This window comes from Cantharellus anzutake (assembly GCF_015039405.1).
Source record: "Cantharellus anzutake strain C23 chromosome Unknown EI90scaffold_9, whole genome shotgun sequence".
Classification (NCBI taxonomy): domain Eukaryota; kingdom Fungi; phylum Basidiomycota; class Agaricomycetes; order Cantharellales; family Hydnaceae; genus Cantharellus; species Cantharellus anzutake.
Genome location: NW_024066959.1, coordinates 335,858 through 357,206, shown reverse-complemented (window position 1 = coordinate 357,206; position 21,349 = coordinate 335,858). Strand labels below are relative to the sequence as shown.

General features: G+C 49.3%; 5 protein-coding genes across 5 annotated transcripts; 4 read left to right on the top strand and 1 right to left on the bottom strand.

Annotated features, from left to right (window-relative positions):
- Positions 1–275: 275 nt before the first annotated feature.
- On the top strand, positions 276–983 carry EI90DRAFT_3118814 (uncharacterized protein; the record flags this gene model as incomplete). Its single annotated transcript, XM_039063144.1, has 1 exon — positions 276–983. One exon carries the CDS (start codon positions 276–278, stop codon positions 981–983), a length of 708 nt encoding a protein of 235 aa, XP_038919843.1.
- Positions 984–6,675: 5,692 nt separating this feature from the next.
- EI90DRAFT_2642664 (uncharacterized protein) lies at positions 6,676–7,556 on the top strand. The gene is made up of 3 exons (XM_039053379.1): positions 6,676–6,925; positions 6,975–7,252; positions 7,305–7,556. The coding sequence occupies exons 1-3, from the start codon at positions 6,770–6,772 to the stop codon at positions 7,432–7,434; spliced, it is 564 nt and encodes a 187-aa protein (XP_038919842.1). The 5' UTR covers positions 6,676–6,769; the 3' UTR covers positions 7,435–7,556.
- Positions 7,557–8,059: 503 nt separating this feature from the next.
- On the top strand, positions 8,060–9,583 carry EI90DRAFT_2642362 (uncharacterized protein). The gene is made up of 4 exons (XM_039053378.1): positions 8,060–8,201; positions 8,254–8,765; positions 8,828–9,038; positions 9,088–9,583. The coding sequence occupies exons 1-4, from the start codon at positions 8,106–8,108 to the stop codon at positions 9,544–9,546; spliced, it is 1,278 nt and encodes a 425-aa protein (XP_038919841.1). The 5' UTR covers positions 8,060–8,105; the 3' UTR covers positions 9,547–9,583.
- A 355-nt stretch (positions 9,584–9,938) lies between these two features.
- On the bottom strand, positions 9,939–15,354 carry EI90DRAFT_3279675 (uncharacterized protein). The gene is made up of 20 exons (XM_039066697.1): positions 14,612–15,354; positions 14,329–14,553; positions 14,085–14,278; positions 13,583–14,010; positions 13,422–13,530; positions 13,052–13,363; positions 12,790–12,994; positions 12,593–12,739; positions 12,409–12,541; positions 12,315–12,355; positions 12,061–12,263; positions 11,870–12,009; positions 11,675–11,827; positions 11,443–11,622; positions 11,228–11,385; positions 11,047–11,178; positions 10,820–10,996; positions 10,727–10,769; positions 10,517–10,661; positions 9,939–10,461 (listed from the first exon to the last, which is right to left on the bottom strand). Exons 1-20 carry the CDS (start codon positions 15,235–15,237, stop codon positions 10,211–10,213), a joined length of 4,002 nt encoding a protein of 1,333 aa, XP_038919840.1. The 5' UTR covers positions 15,238–15,354; the 3' UTR covers positions 9,939–10,210.
- Positions 15,355–16,537: 1,183 nt separating this feature from the next.
- Positions 16,538–21,087, top strand: EI90DRAFT_3118810 (uncharacterized protein; the record flags this gene model as incomplete). The annotated part of the gene is made up of 22 exons (XM_039063143.1): positions 16,538–17,038; positions 17,090–17,315; positions 17,373–17,431; positions 17,488–18,151; positions 18,208–18,280; positions 18,334–18,897; positions 18,955–19,114; positions 19,173–19,211; positions 19,270–19,291; positions 19,349–19,400; positions 19,464–19,583; positions 19,637–19,688; positions 19,737–19,762; positions 19,804–19,832; positions 19,892–20,001; positions 20,058–20,307; positions 20,360–20,454; positions 20,507–20,597; positions 20,651–20,684; positions 20,744–20,854; positions 20,913–20,958; positions 21,010–21,087. 22 exons carry the CDS (start codon positions 16,538–16,540, stop codon positions 21,085–21,087), a joined length of 3,402 nt encoding a protein of 1,133 aa, XP_038919839.1.
- Positions 21,088–21,349: the final 262 nt, after the last annotated feature.

Below are 21,349 nucleotides of genomic sequence, written 5' to 3'. Positions count from 1 at the left end.
TACATCTTGCCTAACATATTAACCCCGTTTGACATCGCGCTCTAGACACCGCGCTCTAGTCTTCCTCCCGCTGATTTACAGGTTATCAGCCCAGTACAACTCTACCCCAGCACTGCGCAAAGCCTACCGCCCGGCACCGCTGAACTGTTGTCTGACACGACTGCCCAGTTCTGACTCGCCACACCCACCGCCCGGCACTGCTGAACTTTTTGTCTGAAACGACTGCCCAGTTCTGACTCGCCGCACTTCTATTCTGGTTGTAACACCGAAGAACCATGACTACCGCCCTGCTCAAAGATTCTGCCATTGACAAGGCCGTTCTTACCATCCCCAAACTAAAAGGACGAGATGACTGGATCCTGTGGTCTGGGAACCTCGAAATAGCCATGGACCACACCTGGGACTTCATTGAAGGCAGCAACACCACAGCTCCTGATGCGTCCAAAGTAACTGAACACCAAGATTGGGTAATTGGGGATCGGAATGCTCGTCGAAGGATCTGGCTCTCACTTGATGAATCAATCCAACGCAATGCCTTTCCACACAGGAAAAGCTCCGCTGCCGTCCTGTTCAAGGCCCTCAAGGATGAATATGAGGACTCTGGATCCACAGCGGAATTCTATGCCAGACAGAGCTATGACAACGCTAAGCTCAGCGACTACAACTCAGTTTCAGAATACCTGACAGCCCTTATCAATTTTGCCTACCTGGTCAACAAGGAAGTGACTGACAACGAGGACCGCATTGGAAATCGTTCGATCGCCATGCGCCTCATCCATACACTCCCACCCTGCATGCGTACACTACAAACAATGCTCCTCGATACTCCTCTTCCAAAGGGTGTGAAGTGGAACTTGGATGATCTCAAGAGAAGGGTACTGTTGGAGGAACCGTGTGCTATGGGAGGCCGGACGAGTTTTCGTACAGCCACATTCCCACATCCGGGTGAGGAACTCGCCCGGACAGCCACATTCCCGCGGTAGCGTGACTACTTAGTCACAACACCTTTTCTCTTTTATATTATTTCGGACTAATCCGTGCCAGGCCACGGACATATTCATTCATTTGAATTCATTTCCTTTTCCCTCAGTTCTTCACGCATATTGGCTGAGACTGAGGTTAGTTAGTTACATTCCCTCATTGCTTTATCATTGTAACTTATATTATGTATATTACCTCTAGTCATTACTCATAGGTAATATATCCAGTTCTTCATGCATATTGGCTGAGACTGAGTCATTACTCATAGTCCAGCTCCGAGATCATAAGTCGCTCATCAACAGGTACAAGCCGATGAACGTCGCGCACGCGCAGCGGGAGAGAACCTGGGGACCAAATCCGACTCACTCCAAACCCCGAAGGCACTCGCTGCTGAGGGGGAACGGCCTAAAGGGAAGAGGAAGGACCCAAATGACCCCATCTGGCTCTCCTGGCAGACTTGCTGGAAGTGTGGACAGACAGGCCACATTCGTTCTAAATGTACCGCAACGCAAGAAGAAAAGGATGCATACCGGGAAAAGAAAGCCGCAGAACAAAATGGCAGTGCCAACGTTACTACTGTCAGTACTGTCAGTACCATGCCAGCAGGCATTGAGATGGCCATGTGTGCCACCGCATTGGGGAACGAACCTCCCACTGCCAGACCTAAGAACAGTGTTAGCTCCATGTGTGCTGAATACATCACTGACACTGCCCTGGTAGCGGACAAACCCACGGATACCGTAAAAGCGTGGATTGTGGATTCTGGCTGCAGCAACCATTTCTGCCCAAACAGGACGGAATTTCTTGATTACACACCTTTCACTACCCCGCCACACATCCGGCTTGGCAATGCCAGTACAATCCCCTCACTTGGACAGGGAACAGTCTTGATCCCCTGCACCGCAAACGGAAAGATTGTCCATCGCAAAGTCTTGGAAGTACAGTATGTGCCTGAACTGGCTTACGGCCTTCTCTCCTGCCGGGTCTTGATCTGCCGTGGAATATGAGTAACCTTTGATGAGGGAACCAACACCTGCAAAATCTCGAAGTCTGGAACCTTAATCGCCGAGTCACTAACAGAGTTGGGGCCATTGTTCTACCTAAACCAACCACAGTTGTCATCTCCCAAGGCCTCTCAGCTAGATAATGGACCAGCCGCAATGACCACTGCACCTTCTTTTGACCTCTTGCACAAGCGACTGGCCCACCCGGGGAAGGAATCACTTCGCACCAGGAAGGGGCTGTGCTCGGTGTTGATGGAACCCGGAATGAGTCTGAAGACTTTGATTGCGAAGCCTGCATCAGGGGGAAAATGGTGAGGGGTTCTTTCGCAAAGGGCCATGACATTGCGACCACACGCTTTGGCCGAGTACACTCGGATATTTGTGGCCCGATGGAAGTCCTATCGCTTGGGAAGAAACAGTACTTTTGCACGCTGGTTGATGACAGGACGAACTTTACCTGGTTTTATCCCTGTGCGCTAAAGTCAGACTTTACCCCTTGGTTTGCCAAGATGGACACCTTCTTTGCGAACCAGTTTGGGACACATGTCAAAATACTGAGGACCGACCGAGGGGGAGAATATGTGAATGGAGCTCTGGAGAAGTATTGCGCAGAGAAAGGAATCGGTGTGGAGTTGACAGTCCCTCATACCCCTGAACAGAATGGTGTCGCGGAACGGACAAACAGGAGGATTCTGGACAAAGGGCGCACCCTGATGAAGGATGCACATGCACCTGATTTTCTCTGGGCAGATGCCCTCGCGACTGCTACCTATGCAATCAACCGCACGGTGGATAGTCGCTCTGATAGAATCACCCCTTTTGAACGACTCTATGGAAAGAAACCCAATGTCTCTCACATGAGGGTTTGGTATGCCGATGTTTTCATCCATAGACCAAAAGATCTGGGAGCGCTAAAGCTGGGGGAGCGCGGAAAATTGGTGAAGTTTTTGGGCTACCCCGAAGGCTGTAGTGGGTACAGGACATATGACCCAATCACTCACAAAGTTGAGGTTGTATGTGCGCCAATTTTCCGGGAAGAAGCAAAGGCAGCAGCATGTGTGTTCTTCGAATCGGCACAGAGTGACTCGGACAGCGATGCGGAGGTGAGTCCTGAGAGTCGTTCGACACCAGCAACCGCCGAGGACTCTCCTACAAGTCACGATGGTCCAGTTGACACAGCACCTGATGCATCACATGTTCCGCCTGTCCCTCCTACTCACCACAATCGACCAGCCAGGGTGCGTCGTCCACCACATCGTTTTGATCCATCCGAATACGGACCACATGGCCGACGAAAGGAACTGATTGCCAATGTCTATGAGGATCTCTGGAATGACGTGCCTGTGGCAGCAACTGTCGAGCTTGAAGATGTCCTGGACATAGCCCTAGATGAGGTCCATCTGACCAGCACAGTACTAGCTAACAATACAGATCTCCCAGATGCCCCATCTTCGCGCGAAGCACTTGCTGGGCCTGAATGTGATCTGTGGCACAAGGCCATTCTGGAGGAACTGGTGGCGATTAAAGAAGCCGGGACATGGAAGCTCGTTGAACCAACGCCTGATATCCGAAACGTTGTTGGGTGCCGTTTTGTCCTGCAGAAGAAGCGGGGTGCCAACGGGGAAGTCACTCGCTTCAAGGCGCGGTTGGTTGCCCAAGGGTTTAGCCAACGTGAAGGTATTGACTATTCTGAGACTTTCGCCCCGGTTGTCAAATCCGCGTCATTACGAGTCTTTCTTGCCATTTGTGCTCGCCATGGGTGGAGAGTCCACCAGATGGACATCAAGTCTGCATACCTGAATGGCACCCTATCTGAAGATATCTACATGCGGCAACCCAAGGGATATGAGGAAAAGGGGGAGGAACACAAGCTGGCCAAGTTGAAGAAGGGTCTTTACGGTCTAAAGCAAGCGGGAAGGGAGTGGTACGCCATGCTACATGATTTTCTCATCCAACTGGGTTTCCAATGGACACATGCTGACCATTCTGTCTTCGTCTTCAAACGAGGTCGATCAATCATCATTATCCCAGTATACGTCGATGACAAGCTCCTAGCCGGAAATGACGAAAACCTCCTGACATCCATCCAAGACTCAATAAGCTCGCGCTTCAAAGTATCTAGTTGCGGTGAGGCCTCATGGATACTTGGAATTCGAGTCCACCAGGACATCGCAGCAGGGACACTGTCAATCGACCAGTCCCAGTACATCAAGGACATCTTAGCGCGTTTCAAAATGACCGACTGCCACATTGCCCTTACACCACTACCCACGAGAGCTCAATACAAACCCGCCTCCATGGAAGACCACTCTAGGGTTTCCTCATACCCTTACCTCGAAGCGATTGGCTCACTAATGTATGCCGCTCTGGGAACTCGACCAGATATCTGTGCTGCTGTTCGGGCACTCTCTCCTTTCGCGGCGACATTCGGACGTGAACATATCGAGGGGATCAAACATATATTCAGGTATCTTGCGGGCACTATGAACCGGGGGATAGTATACACAGCGGGGGGAGGGGAACTCGTGGGGTACACGGATGCGGACTGGGCGAATGATGCAATGAACTGGAAGTCGATCTCAGGAAATGTCTTCTTGTTGTCTGGGGGAGCAATCTCCTGGATGTCGAAGCAGCAGACTAACATAGCTGACTCATCAACATATGCAGAGTACATCGCAGCAGCGGAAGCAGCAAAGGAACTGGTGTGGCTGCGACGACTTCTCGAGGAACTACATGAAGGCATCGCCGGGCCAACAATCTTACACATTGACAATCGCGCTGCAGATCTACTTGCTCGAAATCCCGTCAACCATGCCGCCACGAAGCATGTCGATGTACGATACCATTTCATCAGGGAATGTATCGCGGATGGGACAGTCAGCCTCAAGCTCGTAGGGACCAACGATATGACGGCCGATGTTCTCACCAAGTCCCTTGCGAAGGTGAAGCACGAACGCTTCTGCCTGATGATGGGGATGGAGTACGCGGCCTAGAGAAGGTGTGGACGTCAGGCTGTGGGGGAGTGTTGATGTGGCAGCCCGACGCCACACGAGGACAAAGGGGAGGCGGAGCTGCAGGCAAAGCGTTGCCGTGTGGCAAACCCTTAGTCGCACAAAGCGCCGGAGGCGCTAGTTTCACCTTTGTTATCCGCTTTGTTGTATAGTTAGATAGACATAAAAGAGCGAGGATTACCTGAGTGCGATGCTCAACCCCGTTTGACATCGCGCTCTAGGTAAGTCCTCAACCTTATAGATTGTACATAGTTTACATCTTGCCTAACATATTAACCCCGTTTGACATCGCGCTCTAGACACCGCGCTCTAGTCTTCCTCCCGCTGATTTACAAGTTTGTCCCAGAGGAAAGAAAAGAACACTTGAGAAAGGTGATAAGGGTGCAGAAGCAGCAGTGGTCTTCTGCATATTTCCTTCAGAGTCGGGACCAAGGCAAAGCCAACGGCGATCCTGAGATCTACCAGTGGCAGGAAGATATCTGGAAGCCTCATCAACCCAAATTTCGCTCAGAACTGTGGGCAGCGAAGATCTTGGCGATTGAGATGGCGAGGGTGTTGAGCTCTTCAGGTTGGCTGAAGCCAGGAGAAGGGCTGGAGACTCACGCAAACAAGTCGCTGGCCAACAGATACTCGATTGAAGGGTAATGCAAGAAAAGCTATCGATTTAACTACTTAGGGGTGACACATGACACAACGGTGTGACATCTGCGTAGTTAACTTTTTTCCAGTGGCTCAAACTTGTGGTTTTTTCAATCGGTCTTCCCCTCTTGCCAAGAGGAATGGCGGATGCGCCCCGACCTATTCCAATGGAATGCGTGCCATAGGAGTTTTTTTTTTTTGGTGGGTGAGGGGAGTTCATTCACTCCGGCCCGGTTTATTAATTAGGAACGGCCAACGATATTAATGAACTCTTTTGACTTAACTGAATTGTGGCGGAGTTAGACCGAGTGTCATGGTTAAAAGCCGTCCTGACTGTCACCCAGCAGCAGTCAAGGATGCAAGGGCGGCTCAAGTTGGAGCACCTTCCCTTGGACGTCCTGTGCGAGGTTGCTCACTGGCTGAATGCGCGGGACCTCATAAGGCTTTCTCTGGTGTGAATCCTCGTCCTTTCTCTTCGTTGCAGCCGTCCTGACCTCTGGACAGGTGAATGCTTCTCTGCATCAGCGCATACTTAACGACAGGTCTATTTGGCATGGCCAGATTCAACAGATGGTCCGCAATCGATGTCTCCCACCCAACACGTTCAAGCCTCTGGGACTTCCACCTGATTCTTTGCAGAGGATTGCTACCCGCCCTTACAGACTACTTCCTGCCGTCGAAACTAAGCGTGCCCAGGACGGATTACCGCTTCCTGACCTCGCGCTCCTTTCTTCCAGTATTTCTTACTTTCATGGTGCTCCTTCCTATTCAAGAATTTTCTTCAGCACTGTCTTACCTGGGTCGAAGTGGATGTTGGCTGGTATCGGGAACGACGCACCATCGATACTCTGTTGTTGGGATCTTGAATGTGTCAGTAAACGTCCAGAAACTTACGCTCTTAGGAAACCGTTGGCCATTTTTGAGGAGATGGATGACCTTCCCGTAATCGTGGCGCAATATAGTGAAACCGGACCTTCAGTAACTGTAATGGCTCTCACCTGCGATGGTGACGGACAGTGAGATTCCGCTTTCTCAAGCTAACGGATGCCTGGCTGCTTAAATTTGGAAACTTAACGCAGATATGATTTTGAGATATTGCGTCTAGCCTGGGCCCTGCCGACAAATGAAGACGAGATGGGCGCGTTCTTCATCCCCCTCGCTCGACTCGTCCCCGGGAATATCTTTGTACAATATGCGTTTCTCGATGGGGATTACATCCTTGCAGGCTTCCGAAGCTTGTGGATTGTGTGGAATTGGCGGCGAGACGAAATGCTCAATGTGAACCTTGAGGTTAGGCCCCATTTTCCCAACTCCTATCCATCGCTGATCGTCCCCCCAGTTTGACGACGTTGTACACGCAGTATTTCTCCCGCCGTATCTTATAACCCTATCGTCTATCGGAGAATCCTGCATCTACTGGATCCCTCCCACCAGCACTACGGGGAGCGATTCTCCTGCGTTATCTGTGAAATCACTGGCAAAATCTCCTCCCTACGGAAGGGTGAGGTCTGTAGTCACCCTTCAGTCATGGATCCCTCCAGATCTGCGGAGATCAACGAAGATTTGCCTAAAGACCACGGTTTCTGAAGAAACTCCCCAACGGATAGTCCGAATTGAATCCAGATATGCCAGCTCTACTAAGATTCTGGAGTGCCCATCTGACACATACGATCCAGTGGCTTCGGAAGGATGTGATCCAAAGCTTTTGCTTCCGCGCCTTGTGTATCGTGCCCGAGGCTCCCTTGACTGGAATCCTACATACACTCTTTCGTACGGTATGCTTATGGAACGCGGTTTGACAGCGGATCGTTCCCCGTCCTCCCCATTTCCTCGACTTTGCCCTACCCTAATATTTGAATGCCACTCTCTCGATCACTATAAGAATCCACTGCGGTCATGTAAGCGATGGAATCCTGTTGGAGGAAGGATAGTTCTGGAGACTATGTTTGACCGTGAGGATAGGAGAGCGATCACTGATGGGTCGTGTTTGGTTTCACTTTGTTTTGTTTCTGGGAGAGCGGTGATCATACGGCCTTCTAGGAGATGCGTCGAGGTTTTTCAGTTCGATTGATTGTCACTCTTTGGATGGCACGGTTGGTTCGCTTGGGTATTGTCCACCCGCTGCGATATACATGTAGTGATGATACGTTTTCGTCTTTTCCGCCAACGTCAAGGAACGAATCGTTGATTTGTGGTTTCGGTGAGATCCACGATCCTTACGTGTCGCACCAAAAAAAACAAGAGACCAGGGCTTTCTGTCTCTTCGAAATGATCGTGAAGCCCTTACAGCGTAACGCGCAAACACGTAACTGCGTGCATAACTAGCTGCATAAATTGGTGGCAATCATGTAATTAGGAACGCCCAACGATAATGACTTGTTAGGTCATCCCTTGCATAACTCAATTGTGGCGGAGTTGGCCGAATGTCATCCGTCCTGAACTCAGAACTGTCACCCAGCAGCAGTCAAGGATGCAAGGGCGGCTCAGGTTGGAGCACCTTCCCTTAGACGTCCTGTGTGAGGTTGCTCACTGGCTGAATGCGCGGGACCTTATAAGGCTTTCTCTGGTGTGAATCCTCGTACTTCCTCTTCGTTGCAGCCGTCCTGACCTCTGGACAGGTGAATGCTTCTCTGCATCAGCGCATACTTAACGACAGGTCTATTTGGCATGACCAGATTCAACAGATGGTCCGCAATCGATGTCTCCCACCCAACACGTTCAAGCCTCTGGGACTTCCACCTGATTCTTTGCAGATGATTGCTACTCGCCCTTACAGACTACTTCGTGCCATCGAGACTAAGCGCGCCCAGGACGGATTGTTGCTTCCTGACCTCGCGCTCCTTTCTTCCAGTATTTCTTACTTTCATGGTGCTCCTTCCTATTCGAGAATTTTCTTCAGCACTGTCCTACCTGGGTCGAAATGGCTGTTGGCTGGTGTCGGGAACGACGCACCATCGATACTCTGCTGTTGGGATCTTGAATGTGTCAGTAAACGTCCAGAAACTTATGCTCTCAGGAAACCGTTGGCCATTTTTGAGGAGATGGATGACCTTCCCGTAATCGTGGCGCAATATAGTGAAACCGGACCTTCAGTAACTGTAATGGCTCTCACCTGCGATGGTGACGGACAGTGAGATCCCGCTTTCTCAAGCTAACGGATACCTGGCTGCTTAATTTGGAAACCTAACGCAGATATGATTTCGAGATATTGCGTCTAGCCTGGGCCCTGCCGACAAATGAAGACGAGATGGGCGCATTCTTCATCCCCCTCGCTCGACTCGTCCCCGGGAATATCTTTGTACAATTTGCGTTTCTCGATGGGGATTACATCTTTGCAGGTTGTCGAAACTTGTGGATTGTGTGGAATTGGCGGCGAGACGAAATGCTCAATGTGAATCTTGAGGTTAGGCCCTATTCCCTCAAATCCTATCCATCGCTTATCGTCCCCCCAGTTTGACGACGTTGTACACGCAGTATTTCTCCCGCCGTATCTTATAACCCTGTCATCTGTCGGAGAATCCTGCGTCTACTGGATCCCCCCCACCAGCACTACGGGGAGCAATTCTCCTGCTTTATCTGTTAAATCACTATCGAAATCTTCTCCCTACGGAAGGGTGAGGTCTGTAGTCACCCTTCAGTCATGGATCCCTCCAGATCTGCGGAGATCAACGAAGATTTGCCTAAAGACCACGGTTTCTGAAGAAACTCCACAACGGATAGTCCGAGTTGAATCCAGATTTGCCAGCTCTACAAGATTCTGGAGTGCCCATCTGACACATACGATCCAGTGGCTTCGGAAGGATGTGATCCAAAGCTTTTGCTTCCGCGCCTTGTGTATCGTGCCCGAGGCTCCCTTGACTGGAATCCGACATACACTCTTTCGTACGGCATGCTTATGGAACGTGGTCTGACAGCAGATCGCTCCCCGTCCTCCCCATTCCCTCGACTCTGCCCCACCCTAATATTCGAATGCCACTCTCTCGGTCATGATAAGAATTCGCTGCGGTCATATAAGCGATTGAATCCTGTTGGAGGAAGGATAGTTCTGGAGACCATGTTTGACCGTGAGGATAGGAGAGCGATCACTGATGGGTCGTGTTTGGTTTCACTTTGTTTTGTTTCTGGCAGAGCGGTGATCATACGGCCTTCTAGGAGATGCGTCGAGATCTTTCAGTTCGATTGATTGTCACTCTTTTGGATTTCTTGTTATGGCACGGTTCGTTCGCTTGGGTACTGTCCACCCGCTGCGATATACATGCAGTGATGATAGTTTTTGTCTTTTCCGCCATTTAAGAAACGAATCGTTGATTTTGTGATTTTGGTGAGATCCATGACACGTGTCGCGCACAAAAACCAAGAGACCAGCTAGGGCTTTCTGTCTCTACAAAATTCATTACATAATGAACATGAAGCCCCTACTGCGTGCATAATTGCATGATGGTTATTTTATGTAAGAACCATGACACACACTGGTAACGGATGTGGCACACATGAACTGTCAGAAGCTCTCAGCTTCCATGGATGGCTTTCAAGGGACTGGTGTCACATCAGTCAACTTCCACAATAATCCGTTGCTCAACTCAGTTGGAGGCGCATCACCGCATCCCAGATCCCCGCCATTTTTTCAGCGTCATCTTCGGCACGGTGCCTCTCGAAGAACCAAGGACAGTCATAAGATTCGCATTGGTTCCCTTCAATCGGAGGGATACCACTACAAGACCCGCATATGGTGAGTGCCGACGAAAGCTTGTACTCTGCGTCCCGCAGCCTTGTGGTCAACGACAGCAAAACCTCCTTTTTATTCGCTCTACATGAAGAGCACAACTCTGAAAGAGGAAGTATTGAGAGTATTAGGAAGGAAACACAGTGTGTCGAGCTCACCGTCAGCATCGGACAGTTTGCCACACGAGACACAGCTGAGCTTGCGAAAATGAGAATCAATTTTAAATTTAGCCCCTTTACTGGGAGACCTAATGATCTCCACAGGGCCCTCAGCGCTTTCTGCGCGAACGACCTTAGGCATAGTCTTGTACCAAAGAGTGACATCTGCGCCAATAAGTTCAAAGACGCGATTGATTGGGGTATCAGGACTCTCTCGATGTAGTACACCGCATCAAGGTAGAGTGGCTCTTTCCTGATGAAAGTCTGAGGATAAGTGTGAGGCCTTCTGGAGTCGAAACTTACCCATCACGCTCATGCCAAATTACTTCATCTAGACTGTGCGCACGATCCGCAAGTCGGGTCTTTGGACTGCCTCTGGTAATAACATAAGGCACACGATCCCCGTAAAGCTCGTTTCTTGAATCTTTCTTGACTTGCAACGCTGCCACAACTGCACCAGGAACTGGAGGTGCGGATTCGCTGAAGTGCTAATGAGCTGCATTCACTTGAAAAGCAGCAAATGAGCAGACCTGTACGTTCCTAATCTGACTGCTTTCGAGAAGGCAAAGTCTTGTATAGAAACTTTTCCTGCGAGCAGACGAGTCCACATCTGAATGCAGTATTCTTTGACTTGACTAAGATCTTGTGTTCGAAATAGGATCCTGGGTGGACTTAACATTCATAATTCGCAGATTCAAAGAACCGCCTTACTTCAGACAGGTCTCGAGCATCCTCGCTTGAGCAGGCACTCCATCACGCCGCACGGTCTCAATCCCCTTTGCGTCAAAGACGGGCTCAACGTCATCAGGGCTTTCGTACTTGAACCCCACGTAACGCTTCTTTGCCATCAGTACACATGGAAAATACACCTTCAGCGGACCACTCAGGTCTCTGATTTCATGGCTGCCGGCCAATTAACGACCCACCTTCTCGAATTTAAGTTTGATAGGGCATGGATTTAATGCCGTAACCTTGTTCACGATATCCTGGCCAATCCGGAATGCTTCTGCTTTCGTTTTTCCGGGTAATGAGACAAAGAGGGAATCTGTGTCACCATAAACGACTCGACCTCCCCATGCAGGGGTCCCATCAATGAGATCGATAGCCTGGTAAGACTGTCAATCAACTGAATGCAGTGAACTTGGAATACAGAATAACCTTCTCTAACGTCTGTCGCCCAGATTCCACTATGCTATCGGCAATTTCTACGCAGGGCATCCGTCCAGAGAAGCTGGCACTAGTATATCCATAGGTGACGTTTGCTATGTATTTGAGGCTCAACTGTCTCGCATCAAGGATTTTCATCAGGATCTAACACGGATTTTCAGTATGCTACAATACTCTGTGAAAAACACACGATAATGCCTTGTCTCCTTTGGCACGCTTCATAGCTTGCTTTACCATCACCCGTGTATCCAGAAGCTCTTCCAGCATTTTGGCCAGCAGGCTTTTGCGTACGGAGGGCTTGACATATATTAAACCGTTTGCTGCGACTAATGCGGTCACTCAGCGCAGAGACATCTAGTATTGCAACTCGTGCTTACTGTGAATGTAGTCCTTTAGGTACTCAATGAGCCCTTCCGGAAGGTTCAATTCTGTGATACCCAATTGGTTTTTGCCTTTAAATAGTCGGATGCGTCCCAGACAAGTAGAATAGCAATAGTTATAAGCGATCATAACCGAAGGATAGAGGGATTGGAAATCAAGTACGAGGAGAGGGCTTTTGTAGAATGCGGATGAAGGTTCCCTGAGAACAAAGTTAGTTGATTCCCCGAAGCGGTCCAGCAGTTCTACTTACATAATCATTGGGATACACTCAGCGGCATTCTGACGACCCACCTGATAAATTGTTCAGCATTTACCCAACACCATCCACAAAGGAAATGACGTACGTCTTCTCGACTTGGAGAAATCAACACAAAATTTTCCGGCTTTGCAAGCCGAAACATAAAGGCTTCCACCTTGAACTGCGATCCACGCGTCAGGACTGAGAGGAAATCTACACCAAAGATCCGCGCGAATTCTCTACAAACACGAAAATGTCATGATACCAAAATGACAGATAAATAAGCCTACGAATTTTTAGTTATCACATCCATTTCGTCGATCATATCTATGACCACAGCCGTTCTCTCGTAAAAGTATTCGAATACTCGAGCCGTACGGGCGGGGATATCACTGTGGTACCATGCTCCAAGTGTACCACTGGAATATCGCGGCGTCCTGTGGAGTTGATGAACCCCCTGAAAATAGCTCCAGCCTAGGGTGCATACCGTCGTTGTAGGATTTGGAACACGTTGTTCTCGAAAGTATAAGATGTGAATGTTTGTTCGGATCGGAAAAGGGACCAAATGTTTAACACGTGTCTGCCCGTAGTTTTGAACATCGTATCGTGAGTTTTGGACCAATCAGAAGATGCACCGTGGCCTCGGCCCTCAGACTCTATGACCCTTGATACCATACTAGAAAGGCTCACAGCTAGGATCCGTAAATTGGTCGGTCAAAAACTCCCAGAAGAAAGATATCACATCTCACAGAATTCATGCCTAACGCGTTCGGAGATATAACCCCATGAGCTATTCTGAAGTTCCCATCCAGTTAACACGTCTGGATCAAGTTCATGCACAGTATCCTCTAGAGCGTTGATTAAGCTCAACTCGTCGTCAACGATGTGGATTCCAAAAAGCCCAAGACGTCTTTCTGTCACCGTGGCGCTTCGAACAGCTATTATACCGCGAATATAAGATGCTCGACGATCATCAGGGTCAATTGTCGACTGGTAGCAGTAGAAAACGGCCAGAATCGGATCAGTAACCGGGTCAGGAAGCTTGTTTCCTGATGAACATGCTGCGGATAACGATGAACTCGAATAATGGAGGAAGCACACGATGATCGCCAGACATACCAAATATTTCCAATGCCATGACGGACATGCTCTGATTCTGACGTTTGGCGCCATGTGGAATGTGTGATTTCAGTTGAGGTGCCTGAGTAATTGGAGTCGGTCTGAAAATCTTCGGTCGGAACATCAGCGAGACTTCGCGATGTTGAACTTTTAATAATCACCTGCGATCTGTTCGGAACACGAGGCAACAATGGTGTATGGACAGATTTGGGGTATTTTCTTATCCAGTTGCGAACTTCGCTAGGAGGAGGAGGTTGGCCTGCATACTCCCATCCCACATTACCCGCACCCAAATCTTCAAGCACGCAAGAAGTGTGTTGACCTATGACACTGTCGACCAAACCGCTCCCCGGGGCTATCTCATCATCTTCCCATCCCAGCAAGGAGGTAAGCCCGTTCCCGCTTATCAAGAAAGACCGTCCTGCTACTTCCATAGCGCGTGTGGGTCGATCTGCAGGACTGGAATAGAAAGGGTCCCCGTGGATGGCACTCGGAAGACCAAAGGAACCCCTTGTTGAAAGGAGTTCTTCAATGGTGGGAGCCGGCACACCGTAAATGAAGGCATCTTCAGCTAAACTTGGTGGAGGAACTAAAACACCGCGGAGCATGTCACGCGTGCTGACCGTTAGACCACTTGTTCCGATCGGCGCCACGCGAACCTACATGATGAATTTGACGGAGACGAGGCTCCTCTAGGACTTTCGCTCCATGATACGAGATTGCCTACTCGTCTGCGCTTTATAGAGCGATCACCACTGCCAACAGAGATGTGCTGCGACAAACTTGGTCCAGAAGAGGACGGTTGCGACAGAGGACCAAGACTTGAGGAATGCTCCAATTTGGTCGGAACATAATTTCTTCATAGAGGGTTAAATCATCTAGAAGTTACACCACTGAAAGGTCTTACCTCTCAGACAAAAGGGCCCCAGAGCGGATCATCGAAGATTGGGACAATTGGTTCTTGGATGTATCCACTTTTGTTGGGACCTTTGGTGGACCGCCAAATGTGTTTTGAGCCGCAGTTGGCGAGGACGCGTGTCGTTGCAACACCTCGCCGCCTGAAGGTACTTCTTCCTTAGAGAAGTCGGGCGCTTTGATCGGCGTAGACGGTGCTGAATCCCACAGGGCGCTACTGGATTGCATTAGCTATAACGAATCAGCAAGAGGAAAGAGGTAACAGTGTAGTTCACCTTGTGATAGGTTTCGACGGTGTGGTGTCTGGCGTACCATCCTCGTTAAATTCCTCGCCCAGCGGGATTGCCTCAGCGGGGGTCTGCTCAGTTTGTTGCTCAAGTTCATCGTTTGTTGCGAATGTTTGCTCTTTGTTTAATTCTGCTTGGAAAGATTGTGTTCCAAGAAACTCTTTGTCCACTTGTTCTACAGGCTGCTCTTCTTCACCATCGCTTTCCAAGAAATCCGGCGGTGACTCAAAGGGATTCTGGGAAGTACTCTGGGATCCCAGAGCTTCGGCAGGAGATTCTTGACTCGCTTCAGATGACGCCATTGGGGGCCTCAGCGTCCTGTATTTCGGATCCCAGAGCATCTCAACGCTTTCAAAAGTGCTCCAGGTGAGTGCCTCCCATGGCTCTGCAACACGTTCATGCCAACTAGCCCTCTCGTCCTCCATGCGGCGTTGCAAATCTTCGAAATCGCGGACCTTTCCTCTCCAGCCAGAACCTCCCTCGCGATGCTCAACATCATCTGAGGGAGGCGGAGGTGAAGGGTCCAATCCGAGCTTCAATCGCCTGTTGCGTTCATCTTCCCACAGTTCGCGTATGCTTTGGACAAGGGGCTCTGGGGTTACCATTGCTTTCATCGAATCTAATGATTGGTCCGACGATAGGAGCCTGGGAATGCGCAGAGTGTCAGGGAGAGGCCGTGCCGTAAGTAGCCTCCTGTTGAGTATCTGGTGGGTAACGACATCGAATTCCAGCAAGGAACGCGTAGCCTTGGTAAGTGGAGAAACTTTAAATTGGGATGAATCAAAGTGGGGTAATACTACGAGTTGAGATTACTCATTTGTGTGGGAACCATGGAATAGTTTTACAAAATACCTTCATGATCTACATCTCCTCTGAGAAAAGCATCTCCAACGTCCATCCGTCCACATCCGTATAGACCGAAGTCGCACATAAATTGCAATATATAGCCCAAATGGGTTTCATATACCGGAAACTTAGTATTCAGGATAGAACCAGCACGGAGAATGGTCGCAAGCCGTTGAACAAGCGCAGGATCACACAGCAGAATCTTGAGATAGGGCTGATAAGCACAATGGAAGCCATAAAAAGGGACTCCTTTGACAAAAAGAATGTGCCTAACGTAACGCCAGTCGGCCTGTGACTGAGGAGGTCGTCTCTGCGAGACAGCGAGCGCGATATTAATCGAGTTCCTCAAGTTTCTAATATACTTCTTTACTACATTGAGAAGGTCATCCTTGAGCATCGTAAGGGGGGGGGTCCGACTCATACCAGTATCGGGGTCTCTGGAACCGTTGTATTCAATGTACAAGTATGGGAAAGCTTGATGGACATGTACACAAGCATTACAAATTGTGCTCTCAGTTTCCAGCTGACCGAACACGCGTATGACAGGGACACGTGGAAGGGTGGTGTCATCTAGGACAAAGTTGGCATTCCGCACGACAGCAGAGTCGATATTTGTCACCCGGATCCTGAGAGACGGGACTATCATGACCGATCCCACCGGGGATGGTTCGGTGAAGGCGGTAGTTGGGCCCCCGATATGTACAGTTCGCCGGTTTCGCAGGGGTATTGCCAAAAGCAACAGCCCGGCTTGAGACGACAAAGTCGCGGTTGAATATGGTACAAATGGTTGAGGTTGTGAGGTTGTGTGGCAAATGCCGGTGCCGAACTGCCAAATAAAGTCAATAAGGTACGCGTAACGGCGCTTACGCAACGCTTACGAACCTTGAATCCCATGCAGAGCCGTTGCGCTCGTTGCCAGCGGAGGCATTCGTCATAGACCGAGCGAACCAGTAAGCAAGGATCGGAAATACAAACTTTACACGCAGAGAAGAACTGTGAATTAAGTTACTCAATGACAAGCATTAATTCGGCCACTTGCCACCTCCCCTTTAAACATTCACAGCCAACATGGACAAGCCTCCACCTCCTGCAAAGTCTGACTCGTTGGATTCGACGTGGTCCAAGTTACTGCAAGGTGATCCCGAACACTTCACTGGAGTGGGCCAGACATCATTTTGGCCAATGCTTCACGCTGCATCCAAGTTTGAGGACGATGATGATGAATCCGACGAGAGCGACAGTACTGAATCAAAGCCAATGACGAGCGATGGACCGGATCAGGAAGACGGATCCGAACCCGAACCCCCAAGCAGGGAACCGAACCCGATCGACGATGGCAGTGTGTTTGGCCGTTTAGGACAACTCGCTGTCAACTCGTACAATTTACCCCCTGTGGCGTATATGAATGAAGAACCACATTTGTCGCCAGCCCCTCGTCCCACCAGTACTGACCCAAGCTTGGCGTTGAAAGTGATCCAAACAGAGTTTGGCAAATTCACGAGAGAAGGTGAAGAGGAGGTCCTCATCAAAGAATCAGACGCGGCCTTGCTATCAGATACTACAATCCTAGTATGTCTTCGAATGCTCCAGCCTTTGTTGAATGCTGATCGGTCCCTTAAGGGCATGGTCCATGTTACTTCACATCGAGTAACATTTCATGCGTCTCTTCTATCCACTCGCCCCGACTTGGCGCCCAAACCAGACGTCATAAAGTCTGGAACCATCATCTTCCGGAAATCCTTCCATCGAAAACAACGACGATGGTTAGAACTCTCTCACGATATGCTCTCTTTGTATAAAGATTCTTCGGAGGGATCACGGATCCGTCCATTGAGGTCGATTTTGCGTGAGCTTGCTTTCCTATGCCATCCAGGTCAAGTGCCTTAACTATGAACGAGCTTAGTTTCGGGCGTCTTGAAGGTTCTTGATTATGACAGTTCGGAGCCGACTTCGATGTCACTGGTTCGTGTTCATTAATTCGTTCTGCTAGAAGTGATGTTTGATCTTCTCCATAAAAGCTCTTCGACAAAGAGAAAGGGCCAATGACTGCGCGTTTCGAGTTTGACACTAGTGAAGCCGCAATCGATTGGCATCGCGAAATCAAAGATGCTGTCTTCATGTACAGACAGCGTCGGGACGACCACCTCTATGGAGACCAACTTTGTTCTGAGGCCAAACGCGAGGCCGGTATCAGGACTTGTATCCCCCTCCATCGCATCGAATCAACTTCGTGCCAACCATTTCTGGATATTGGGATCCTGATCAGCTTCACTATCTCACAGGAGCAAACAAACGATATGCTGGGGGATACCCGTCCCACCGCTTCATGGATGCGTGATTTCAAAGTTCTTGTTGTTCAGAAACCGGGTGCGGGATATGTTCTTGCGGACATTGTCAAGAAGCGGAAGGAGGAGCTTTCCCTCAGGCCCGATCTCCCACTACCGGCCCAAGCGAATATTGTTACTCTTGATTTTGGCCCGTACGTTTCCATCTCGTATGACGATCGTTGGCTTATCTTGTACCACTCCAGTCTGTCATTCGCTGATGATTCAGAGAGAGGATTAGCCGATGCGTCCTCCAAGGGAAGCATTTCTTTGAAGAGCACCCCCGAAACCCGTGAAGCCGCACTCGAGCGTAAAATGAGAACGACTTTTGCGCTAAAACCTGATGCCGAGTTGTTTAGTAAGTTTGAACTTGTCGTGAAGGGTGGGATTACTTAGCTGTGTATTCATCTGCAGTTCACCGGGCTTGGCTGCAAGGGCGAATATGCTGTGCAGGATATTTAGTTGTCAGCCAAGACTACATTTGCTTGTGAGTTCAGCACATTCCTGTGTGATCCATTAAATTTATTCTTATGCTTGCAGCTGGAGTAAATCATACACCAGTTCCAATATACGTTTGCGATATCCTACGAAGGATGTGAACGAAGCAAAAGCACATCCTTCAACCCTATTTGGTCATCACTCCCTCAGCATTGAAATAAAGGGTCATCAAGTGATCCACTTCGCTCTCAGCGGACAGCACGTTCGGGATAACTACATTAGGAGAATCAATTCAGTCAGAGACAGAGCCCTGAGCCGCGCCCCTACTCTACCTTCCCTCCCTCGAGCGGATACTTCGCTTTCCAGTGACTTGGATGCTAGCTCCTCCGCGTCCGAAACACTCCATAGGTCGGCTAGTTCATCTTCGAGCGAATTGACCAGCATTGCATCCGATCCCAAGACGCCGGAATCGGCTGAACCAACTCACGATGCCTTCAGAGCTACTCAAACATTTGCATCATTATCCAGCGTCCTGACTCTGCAGGATATGACTAAGGACGCGCTTGCCATTATACCTAAACCTATCAATGTGCCAAGGGATATGCTGCCTCCCATGAGAAGCCGTCATTTTGTGTGTCTAACCATTGGGAGTCGGGGCGATGTTCAGTGAGTCGCCTCCTCATCTACCGCAGTCCTTCAGAACTCGTAATTTCGAACATACAGACCCTATATTTCACTTTGCCGAGGACTTATTGCTGAAGGACATACAGCCACTATCGTCACACATGAAGAATACAAGGATTGGGTAACTGGATTTGGCGTTAACCACCGCACTGCTGGCGGCGATCCGACTGCTCTCATGAAACTCAGCGTCGAGCATTCTGTTAGTTTTAGCCTTCATCTGCATTCCCCCATAGTCTCCTCTGAGATTGTTTGATAAGTTATTTTCTCCGCACTTTTTCAGAGAAAGCATTGGCCAGGTGAGTTATTCGCACTTAACTCGCCAGAGCAGCAGATTCTGATCGTCGATCTGCTCAGTTCCGAGGGTGGCTTAACGATTGTGGGTCAATTCACATAAGAGTGACAGCGCAACCTCACTCATGCACCTGTATTACAGTGTTGAATGATTCCTGGAATAATTGCCAGGATGCGGACGTCTTGATCGAGAGGTTTGTCAAGGAAATTTGTTTTAATTCTCTTCGATGGTCCTAAAGCACTATTCACGGCCTTAGTCCATCCGCAATGGCGGGTGTCCACATTGCTGAGGCTTTAAGTAAGCATGGTCCCCGCCACTTTCTCTCGAAACTTGACCCTTTCGCAGATATACCGTACATCCGAGCATTCACTATGCCGTAGGTGATATTGCTCGATGGAGTTATGTGGGACTCATGACACTTCATCGCAGATGGACAAGAACATCCGCGTATCCCCATGCATTTCTCACCCCACCTGTGGAGGTACGTGTGGGATAATGCACCTGATAGCGATGCTGATCTTTCGGGCAGATATCTGGATCCTTTAATTATTCTACGTATGTGGTCTCCTGGTGATGTATATTCGTTACTTAGGTAGCGGTCTGGACCTTAAACATCGTAGATATGGTGAGCTTTAATGACGTGATTGGATGGACTGAGTCATCTCATATTTTACTACCCGTCAGTGATTTTTGATAACATATTTTGGACGGCAATGTCAGGTCAAGTCAACCGTTGGCGGAAGAAGGTATTGCAGATACCGAAAACTGACCTCGAAACGCTTGCGCAGACAAAGGTAAGAGAATATCATAATTTTCGTCAACGTGCGAGTGGCAAACGATGATCCCAAAGATTCCCTTCATCTACAACTTCTCTCCATCTGTCGTTCCGAAACCCCTCGATTGGTCCGACCTCATTACGGTATCAGGGTACTGGTTTCTCGATAATCCGGATTTGAAGTGGACGCCATCACCTGAACTGCTGGAGTTCATAGCGAAGGCCAAGCATGATGGTGTTCCACTTGTCTACATTGGCTTTGGATCCATTGTTGTTCCAAATCCTCACGCAATGACGCGCTCCATTTATAAAGGAGTCATCAAAGGTGACCGATCATTCTTTTGGGTCCTCGTTGATGTCTAACTGCTAGTATGCAGCTGGGGTTCGTGCTATCATCAGCAAAGGATGGTCGGATCGTTTATCCAAGGATAAGAACGCGGAACCATTACCAGTCCCTCCTGAATGTTTCTCCGTAAGTTTCAGTCCCCCTATCCCATCACTCGATGCTCAGAGTGCGCCATTAGCTGGACAAGGTGCCGCATGATTGGCTCTTTCCTCAATTGGATGCGGCTTTACATCACGGTGGTGCTGGAACAACTGGCGCCAGTCTGCGAGGTAAGATTCTCAACCGTGTCCGTTTTACCCTCGTTATCAACCATCGTTCAAAGCGGGGATACCCACCCTCATCAAGCCCTGGTTCGGGTACGCTTCTTCGAATCACCGAAATGCGGAGATACATATTCATCACTTCATTATTCTAGGGACCAATTCTTTTGGGCAACCCGTGTTCACAAGCTTGGCGCTGGACTGCGCATAGATAACCTTGGCAGCTCGGATATTTCTGCTGCATTGATTAAGGCCACGTCTGATCGGTAGTTATTCATCACCATGATATCTGACACAGAGTCAGGATTGACCTTTTTGCTTCAGTGTGATGAAGGAGAAGGCGGCCGCAGTGGGCGAGAAAGTCCGAATGGTGAGCTGTTCCGCAACTTACTCGATCATTGCTTATTTCGATCATTTTCAGGAGGACGGTGTCCATCACGCCATCCGAGCTATATATACATACATGGATCGTGCCGCTCACAGACGCACCTCATTGTGATCATTCAAGTGACATCGCCTGCCGCGCTGATGTTTCTACCCAATCTCTGACGAAGATTATTCGATCTTTCTTTGAACACTGGAATAGCGTTGTACCTTGTTCTATGCTTGTCATAATGTATCAGTATACATCTCACCCTCGTGCCAAAGGCGCCGACAGGCACCCAACTGGACTCAATAGGCCGGCAACATAACAGGGTGATAGACAAGGAATTTACCTATGTGGAACGTTCAGAAAGTTGGAAAGGGTCTACCTTGGGGGT

Coding starts and splice junctions, on each gene's coding strand:
- EI90DRAFT_2642664 (XM_039053379.1), top strand. CDS start 6,770: ATGGGCGCGTTCTTCATCCCCCTCGCTCGACTCGTCCCCGGGAATATC. Junction 6,926..6,974: donor TGCTCAATGTGAACCTTGAG/GTTAGGCCCCAT, acceptor TCGTCCCCCCAG/TTTGACGACGTTGTACACGC. Junction 7,253..7,304: donor CAACGGATAGTCCGAATTGA/ATCCAGATATGC, acceptor TCTGACACATAC/GATCCAGTGGCTTCGGAAGG.
- EI90DRAFT_2642362 (XM_039053378.1), top strand. CDS start 8,106: ATGCAAGGGCGGCTCAGGTTGGAGCACCTTCCCTTAGACGTCCTGTGT. Junction 8,202..8,253: donor ACCTTATAAGGCTTTCTCTG/GTGTGAATCCTC, acceptor ACCTCTGGACAG/GTGAATGCTTCTCTGCATCA. Junction 9,039..9,087: donor TGCTCAATGTGAATCTTGAG/GTTAGGCCCTAT, acceptor TCGTCCCCCCAG/TTTGACGACGTTGTACACGC.
- EI90DRAFT_3279675 (XM_039066697.1), bottom strand. CDS start 15,237: ATGAAAGCAATGGTAACCCCAGAGCCCCTTGTCCAAAGCATACGCGAA. Junction 12,264..12,314: donor GAGTGTATCCCAATGATTAT/GTAAGTAGAACT, acceptor CTTTGTTCTCAG/GGAACCTTCATCCGCATTCT. Junction 10,997..11,046: donor GTCAGATTAGGAACGTACAG/GTCTGCTCATTT, acceptor TTAGCACTTCAG/CGAATCCGCACCTCCAGTTC.